General features: G+C 37.3%; 2 protein-coding genes across 4 annotated transcripts in view; one reads left to right on the top strand and one right to left on the bottom strand.

The window, feature by feature from the left end:
• LOC117954539 (immunoglobulin lambda-like polypeptide 5) overlaps positions 1–5160 on the bottom strand; it is a 17713-nt gene extending 12553 nt beyond the window's left edge. Inside the window, exons 1-2 of one of the 2 annotated variants that reach the window (XM_034888424.1) lie at positions 4806–5160; positions 2213–2521 (exon numbers count right to left, since the gene is read on the bottom strand). In XM_034888424.1, coding sequence (XP_034744315.1) covers positions 2213–2521; positions 4806–4986 — 490 coding nt within the window. In that variant the 5' untranslated portion in view covers positions 4987–5160. The remainder of the gene's footprint in view (positions 1–2212; positions 2522–4805) is intronic. The other variant, XM_034888425.1, reaches the window with a different exon arrangement.
• A 2792-nt stretch (positions 5161–7952) lies between these two features.
• The window catches only part of LOC117954547, a 9309-nt gene continuing 7993 nt past the window's right edge, over positions 7953–9268 (top strand). Inside the window, exon 1 of one of the 2 annotated variants that reach the window (XM_034888438.1) lies at positions 7953–8295. In XM_034888438.1, coding sequence (XP_034744329.1) covers positions 8121–8295 — 175 coding nt within the window. In that variant the 5' untranslated portion in view covers positions 7953–8120. The remainder of the gene's footprint in view (positions 8296–9268) is intronic. The other variant, XM_034888437.1, reaches the window with a different exon arrangement.

Below are 9268 nucleotides of genomic sequence, written 5' to 3' on the forward strand. Positions count from 1 at the left end.
CCCTCAGCTTTCATGTTTTCATCAGTTCTATGAACAAAATGTTCATTTAAAACCGGTGAGCTTTCTGGATTTAACAGGAATAACTTCATTAACAAGATTAATTACAAACACTTGTTGCTGGTAGTTATTGTGAGCAAATAGTATTAATAGTAATAATAATTAAAGCTGCAAGCTTAGAAAGGGCCTCGCATCTCCTTGTCTGCCGGGTTTAGTGGCGTATCCTTGCAACCATGCATTTGCGGGACACTCAGACACTGCAAATTGTGAAAGAAATGAAAAGGGAGCTCTCTGCTTTATTTTAGTCCTCGGCGCAGCAGCACACATACAAACACACACACAGATTCCCGTTTCTATTACCCCGTGGGGTCCAATAAAAGGCAGCATCCTGATGGGATCCACCCTTTCTAAAGGGTCTAGAGACATGATTTTAACTGGTATATTACTATTATTGTATGTAAACACGAACACGCCTTTAAACATCAAACACTTAAATAAATTATAAATGTAAATTCCCCCCCCCCCCCCTGGGGGACTAAACCTGACTGCCTGTCCGTCCTGGGGACCAGTCATGTTATGTCTATTACATCCAAACATCACCACTGCTGGGCACTGCACAGCTCCTGACAAGCATGTTGTTAGATTGAAACAACACGTTAGAGTATATTCTTTAAATATCCAAAATGTAAACAAGATGATTTCACTGTCATGTTGTTATTAATGCTGTTTCACTTAGTATGATTAAACATTAGGAATAAAGTCATTTAAAAAACAACATGTTTGTCAATCGATCTCCAATGACAAACACTGGACCTGCTTTACAAAGCTGCTTTTTACCGAATTTAATGATTTAAATACCTGATGTTTTCTTTCAAATAGGATCTGGTGGGGAAAACCTCTACCTACTGTAAAAAAGGGACCAATTAAGCTCATGTTTTGCAACCTTTATTCAAACGGCCTTTGCATTTGTTTTTAACATTAGTCCAGTACATTCTACAAGCATATTTCTGTCTCTTATTGTAACTTTACAAGAAGCATCATGGCAGTAGAGGCTACAATGATATCAGCAGTGACTTAAAACTTGGAGACCTACACGTCTGTCAAAAATCCTTTTGACATAAGTCACACTGCAAGCAAGGAAAAAATTGACATTGAAAAGTTGATGTTCGTGAAATGATCAAAGTATAAAGGAGATGAATTGATGAGCAGAAATCAGTCGGCACGTTTTCAGTTGGTGGACGGTCTCTTGTTTCTGAGGATCATCAGCAGGGAGAGTCCACAGCAGAACACCAGACTCTTCACTATCAGCTGTGTGTACAGCAGACAGAAAAACTTCACCCTGCACTGCAACTGGAAGACCACTGTCACACAGACACACACACACACAAACACACACACACACACACACACACACACACACACACACACACACACACACACACACACACAGAGTCAGACACTGTTTCAGTATGTTCTACTATGTACATTTAATCAGAACATCATCAGATTTTTATAGATAAAATTTGGAGTTTTCTGGATGGAACAACCAGCTTCAAATGAAAACGTCAGAGCCTCACTAATCTTTTCAGTTATGGAGTCAGGACAGTGTCTTTATATGTTGATATTGAAAAATAAAGCTGAAGCCCGAAAGGAAACAGTGTAATTGCAGGAGAGGCAGCAGGTGATCTTACTGTCCCGCTGCAGAGCTAGCTGGTCTGGTGGATCTCTCTCTGGAGGACAGGAGGCTGCTGGAGCTGGAACCTCTGAAACAGAAAAGCAGTGAAATGGTTGGAGTTACAGTGACAAATGGCAGTCGTCTACTCCTCTCTTCTCTTTCACAGCATCTCCACATGAAGCTGAATCCCTGCTGAACACCGTCACCGAGCCTTCATCACAGTCAGCTCTGTGTGTTGCTGTGGTTGTTGTACACAAAGCAACAGTTTGCACGGCTGCTGTAGAGATGACGACTTTATCAAGAAGCTGATTGAAGGAAGGAAAGATGGAGGCTGTGTTCACATAATCCAGCAGGTCCACCTCCGCTTGAAAATAACTATGTTGCATGGCTGCATGTAAAGAGGAATATTAGTGGAATATTCTCTTTATTTAGATATGTAAACAGTTTAGTCAGAATATTGTCTTTTTCAGAATGAGAGCTAAAATTGAGTTATTAAGTGAATTTAAGTAGTCAGTACTGAAGTCACTGAACCTTCATTACCTTGTTCTGTTTGGGCCTCCACTGTCCCCCCCTCATGGTGGACGTAGCAGCGGTATTTATACATGCTGTTCTCTTTCTGATGGATCATCAAGATGGCGGCGGTGCGTCCCGACTCTCTGATCTCCAGCTGCTCTCCCTCAGCAGGGGGCGGCTCCTCCAGAGGACCGTCCTCCCTTCGTCTTTTCCAGGAGAACTGGACCAGAGGAGGAAACATGGCTGAGGCCAGACACAGCAGGGAGCTCTTCCCCTCCAGGGGGGCTCTGGGTGCTGCTGGGTACACGCTCACCACGGGCTTCACTACCGGCTCATCTGAAGTTAGACAGCAGCAACAAGCAGCACAGACACACATTCACACAGTCAACAGCAGCTCCCAGCACGCCATTCAGTCTGATCAATACATTAATGTAAAAATACAGATATTAATCCTTAATATAATCCATGGAGTTATAGCCAGGTCGGGGACATATGTCCTTACAGCCTGTTTTGCTTTAACAAAAACAACAAAAAAGATTTATTAATTTATATTTTTAAAAACAGATTAAAATCACTGTCTTGCCTGTAAATTTAGTAATAGTAATTAGATTTTCAGTCTGAACTTAAACTCATCCATGACACTGTTCACGGTGAGTTAGACATTTCATATAAAGATTAAATACAGCAAGTTATTTGAGTCTTTGTTCTTATTTGATAACCACTAATGAAAAACAATTTGCATCGGAGCAAATACAGATTCTCTTCAAAAGAGTAGAAATAATTTTTAGGTCAAAAAATCTCAACATTAAAGCGTGAATGATTTTTGTAATAGATACAATTTAAATAAACACTTCAATTTGATAAAAGGACCATCTTGATCCCTGATTGTAAATTAACATGTAATAATTGTAAAATGTACTTTCATGCAAAGAAAGTGTTGTAGAGTTAGTTTATAAGAATAAATTACATATTTATCTTTTCATGATCATCATTTTTTTGACCTTTTTTTAGTTTCCGCTACCATCTTACTAGTTTTAAGCTTTCTGGCATTCATGTTCAATAACCCTCATTTATATAGAATTATACCTAATAGTAAAGTTAAAAATAAATTATGAGGTATTTTGACTAATAGTTAAGATCAGAGGAATGAAAGAGCGTTGGAAGAAATCCAATCAATTTTTTGTTGTAATTTGGTTAAAAAGAAACTCATAGTTCATATATAGACATTTATCAAAGGGGTTAGATTTGACCCTTTAAAAAACCGGAGGGTTAATAAGTTAAATTAATGTTTCACAAAATGTTTCTCTGGTCTCTTGATATTGTTTGGATTTTACATTTTTGTTACTTTATGTTTTTGTTGTCAATTCTTTGTGCTTTATGTCTCATTTTGTATTTTTTTAATAAAGTTAATCACATATTTACCCCGTCTGTAAATTAACATAATTATAAGATGTATTTTCACACAAAGAAAGTGTCGTAGAGTTAACGTATTAAAATGAATTACATATTTATCTTTTTATGATATACATTTATCATTTTATTACTGCAATACGCTACATATATATACAATATACAAGAATAATATAATTTATAATATATATTTACCATCTTATATTTTAGTGTAAGAGCTTCAGAAACAAATCAATATATCAGTAATTTCATAGTTTTTTCAAAACAATTTCACCTTTAATAAAGAATTATAATAAAATGTTGAAATTATGTTAATTTTCAATTACTATTTATGTCCAATGCGCTAACATGTATGTACATCTTTCTCTTCCATATATTAATACATGTGTATATATATATATATATATCTTCTGTTATGTATCATCATACAATATATAATATCATCATATAAATATATCTTCCATTAAAAGACAAATGTACCATCATGCAAAATACAATTGCCTTTAAACTGTTTTATAAAATTATCCTAAACAATATAAAGTTATACTCTTTATCAAATACATGTACTGACATATATTAGAGTATGTTTAACATCATATATTATCTTATTGCTATTCTGAGAGGATCAGAGACTGTATGTTTTTAACATTTCATCAAACCATTTCTATAAATCAGTTTAATCTGCTGCAGAAATAAAGAATAACTGGAGCTGTGCCGTGAGATTTCAACATGTTTCCAGGAACTATGAACCGGTTTTATGTAGTTTAAGAACATTTTACAGTCCCCTCTAAAACCTACAGAGGAGATCTGAGATGTTTTATTTATTATTTAAGTTTCATTTTGAACCCAACTCAATGAATTTGTTGTTTTTCAGCATAGTTCAGAGTTGATCTAATGCTGCTTAAAATGCATTCCTATCCCGTAGAAAACAACAACTGATTATTTAGGAGGAAATGTTTCTTTATGTGAAGTATCAAACCAAAAATACTGGAAGTATTTGAACGTAGTGGTAGTACCCTTGGATCCCTTTAAATGTCAAACGTTGCTTAATAAGTTCTTCAGATATTAATGCAATCGCTGCACGGCTGCAAGAATTCTCTTCTAATGATGAAACAACTAACATGTGAAGCCTGAAGCAGCACAAACTCATTAAAACACATTTTCATCTGTTCATTAAAATAACAGAAGGACATTATATGTTAATTCTTACCTGTTACAATCAGTTTAGTTCCAGAGCCAAAGTTGTAGGAGTACTTGTACCCTCCGTCTCCCACAGTGAAACTGAGTGATACAAAAACCTGTCTGCTGCTGAGAGCGTCTGCTGAGGTGAACCAGTCCAAATTATTAACCAGTTTCATATTCCAGCTCCATGATGTTTCTCTTATGTTCATATTAACATGACTGTCTCTTCTTCTCTGTCCTTTTTAGACACACTAGCAGAGTGTCTCTGTGGATCGTTGGTTCAGACGTTCATGTTCCTCAGAGGATGAATCCTACTGACTTTGAAACGTTTTAATCCAGTAACATCATCAGATCACATTTTTATATTCTCAATATTATAATAAATCTATCACTGTACAATGTATTACTACAATACTGTAAAACATCTGTGTGTTGCAATGAAGTCTTGTTTTTATTTGACGTAGAACAAGTTGTAATCCTCCACCTATTTCAATAATTCCTGAATTTATGATCAGAACTATTAAAGCTGAAATTAAAGTTATTGAATGAAAGATTTGATGTAATTTCGTTATTCATTAAATGTGATTTCAGCCACCAGCCAGCTAGCAACAATCCATCATCATTACAGCCCCAGTCAGCACTTGGAACGTGTAGTACCTTACACTACTCATTACTGGGGAAAGTACCCTATTAATATAAGAGTAATATATTATTTAGTAATGTGTTAACACTGTTTGTGACTCTGGCTGAGATGGAGGTGGAACATGTGAACCTGGGCTGTGGTTGGCTGATCGCTTCCTGTCTCAAACACTGGTTGACATCTGTTCATCTGGAGGTTTTTGTTCAGGCTGCAGGGATCAGTTCTCACTGTGGAGAACTAGTTTTATAACAGGAGCAGTAGTAGGAGGCTGAATGATCCAGTTTAACTTTCTGGATCTGCAATTCCCAGCTGTTCTGTTCATTCACAGCTGAGAAGTCACCTTCCTGAGGATGATTGTATCTCTTATTTATGTCACCATTACGCCGGTTAATGTCAACAATCTGTGTGAATGTTTCTGTGTCTCTCTTCTGGTACCAGTTTACATATTCATAGTCACACTGCTCAGTGCCTCGACAGCTGAAGGAGACGTCTCCACCAACTCTCCTGGTCAATGTTAAATCCTCCTGAATCAGCTGTGTTGTTATGGCAGCCAACGCTGTAGAGAAACAGACAGGTAGATGAAGGTGAGCGTGACCCAGTGTGTGTTACAGGTGGAGTTTGTCGGCTCCTGATTGGCTGGAAACACTCACCTGAACCCAGACAGCACAGAGCAGCAGCTGGGAGGAGAAGCATTTTGTTCAGTGGTGTTTCCTGTGGGGAACCTGGGGAGAAGTGGCGCTCTGATGCAGCTGAGGCCAAACAAGGACGAGCTGTGAGATCAGACGAGGGCCACGTGGTCCTAACAGCTCCTCACATCTCCCATCAGCCCCTGCAGCTGGCAGATAAGGCTGCGGTCTAACAACAGGCCTTTCTCACTGCAGACATTTTGACTTCATTTGTCATAGAAGGAAAAGCACGAGTGTACCATGAAGGATGGCTCTGTTGTGTTCAAGTGTTCCCGTAAACCGCGATGGTGAGACAGCCAAAAGGAACAACACAGGACCCTGAAACCGAAGCAGCTACTTGGAATTTAACAATTTATTATTCAAAAATGAAATGTTCCATTCAAATATTTCCCTCAGTCAAACATCACGTAGCTTTAATGGAGAGACTGAACAACAGGATACTAAATACATTAGTGATGCTGAGCTTTTATGTCTAATATACACTCAGTTACACAAATGGGACGTTTACGGGTTAAAGTCATAGTTCAGGAGTTTTGTATTTCCAGTGTTGTCTAGGAAACTATAATAATTTAGAAAAATACCTTAAAACCATGATCAGAAATCCTTCAGCTTCTTTTTTTCATAACAGACATTTGAATATTTAAAGAAAACAAAACTACTGAGATTGACGAGCAACACGATCTAAAAGTACCAAAAGCACCGCTGCAGGGGCTGATGGGAGATGTGAGGAGCTGTTAGGACCACGTGGCCCTCGTCTGATCTCACAGCTCGTCCTTGTTTGGCCTCAGCTGCATCAGAGCGCCACTTCTCCCCAGGTTCCCCACAGGAAACACCACTGAACAAAATGCTTCTCCTCCCAGCTGCTGCTCTGTGCTGTCTGGGTTCAGGTGAGTGTTTCCAGCCAATCAGGAGCCGACAAACTCCACCTGTAACACACACTGGGTCACGCTCACCTTCATCTACCTGTCTGTTTCTCTACAGCGCTGGCTGCCATGGCAACACAGCTGATTCAGGAGGATTTAACATTGACCAGGAGAGTTGGTGGAGACGTCTCCTTCAGCTGTCGAGGCACTGAGCAGTGTGACAGTAATTATGTACGCTGGTACCAGAAGAGAGACACAGAAACATTCACACTGATTCTTGATATTAACCGGCTTAATGGTGCCATAGATAAGAGTTACAATCATCCTCAGAAAGATGATTTCTCAGCTGTTAATAAACAGAACGGCTGGGAGTTGCAGATCCAGAAAGTTAAACTCAATCATTCAGCCTCCTACTACTGCTCCTGTTATGAAGTTGCTCTCCACAGTGAGAACTGATCCCTGCAGCCTGAACAAAAACCTCCAGATGAACAGATGTCAACCAGTGTTTGAGACAGGAAGAGATCAGCCAACCACAGCCCAGGTTCACATGTTCCACCTCCATCTCAGCCAGAGTCACAAACAGTGTTAACACATTACTAAGTAATATATTACTCTTATATTATTAGGATACTTTCCCCAGTAATGAGATGTCTAAGGAATTACAAGTTCCAAAACAATAATTATATTATTTATTAATCCAGTTTTTTACAGTGTGTTAAGGGGACAGGCAGCTAGCAGATAGTGAGAAGATGTTTTTTAAGTTCAGCAATTATTTAAAAGGTTTCAGGATCATAACTCGTTCTTCAGATAAAACGAAACTACATTGCCATACACAGACATTACATTTATAATAATGGAGAATATAAAAATGTGAGCTGATGATAGAGGATCACAACTCGTTCTACGTCAGATAAAAACAAGACTACATTGCAACACACAGATATTTTACATTATTATAGTAACACATATTAGAGTGATACATTTATAGTAATGGACAGCATAAAAATGTGATCTGATGATGTAACTGGATAAAAACGTATCAAAGTCAGTAGGATTCATCCTCTGAGGAACATGAAGGTCTGAACCAACGATCCACAGAGACACTCTGCTAGTGTGTCTAAAAAGGACAGAGAAGAAGAGACAGTCATGTTAATATGAACATTAGAGAAACATCATGGAGCTGGAATATGAAACTGGTTAATAATTTGGACTGGTTCACCTCAGCAGACGCTCTCAGCAGCAGACAGGTTTTTGTATCACTCAGTTTCACTGTGGGAGACGGAGGTTACTACTTCATCTTTGGCTCTGGAACTAAACTGGTTGTAACAGGTAAGAATTAACATTTAATGTCCTTCAGTTATTTTAATGAACAGATGAAAATGTGTTTTAATGAGTTTCTGCTGCTTCAGGCTTCACATGTTAGTTGTTTCATCATTAGAAGAGAATTCTTGCAGCCGTGCAGTGATTGCTTTAATATCTGAAGAACTTTTTAAGCAAGGTTTGACTTTAAAAGGGATCCAACGGTACTACCACTACCTTCAAATACTTCCAGTATTTTGGGTTTGATGCTGTACATAAAGAAGCATTTCCTCCTAAATAATCAGTTGGTGTTGTTTTCTAAGGGTTAGGAACGGGTTTCAAGCAGCATCATGTCCTCTGCGTCTTGTAGGAAATTAAAAAAATAGTTTTGAATGATTAACATAATCTGAACATATTGTTGTAATTGTGTATTAAAGGAAAAAGGTTGTGAAATAACTGAGGGAGTATAACTTTAATTATATTGTTTAGGATAATTAATAAAATAAGTTAAAGACATTGCATTTTATATGAAGGTAGATTTGTCTTTTAATGGAAGATATATTTATAAATAAAGACACACAGATTCTAAATATATTACAATAATTATAAATCATGCATAATAATTATACAATATGATAAATAACAACACAAACATACGTTTTTATAGGTGTCTTTATTGATATAAATAGTAAGTGATGATTAACATAATCCGATTATTGTAATTGTGTATGAAACGTAAAGTTGTTGCTAAAAAACTGTGAAATTACTGATATATTGATTTATTTCTGAAGTAATTAGAATAAAATCTAAGATGTTTAATATTTTAAATGGTATATACAAGATGGATCTTATTATATCAAGGCAAAATAATAAAATAAATTTAGAGTTTAACTTTAATGATGCAGGTAAACTGTTCAAATATATATACACTACCGGTCAAAAGTTTGGGGTCACTTACAAATTTCCATTCCCCTCCATTATAGACAGGATACCAGCTGATCTG

This window comes from Etheostoma cragini, chromosome 12, assembly GCF_013103735.1.
Source record: "Etheostoma cragini isolate CJK2018 chromosome 12, CSU_Ecrag_1.0, whole genome shotgun sequence".
In the NCBI taxonomy this organism is placed as follows: domain Eukaryota; kingdom Metazoa; phylum Chordata; class Actinopteri; order Perciformes; family Percidae; genus Etheostoma; species Etheostoma cragini.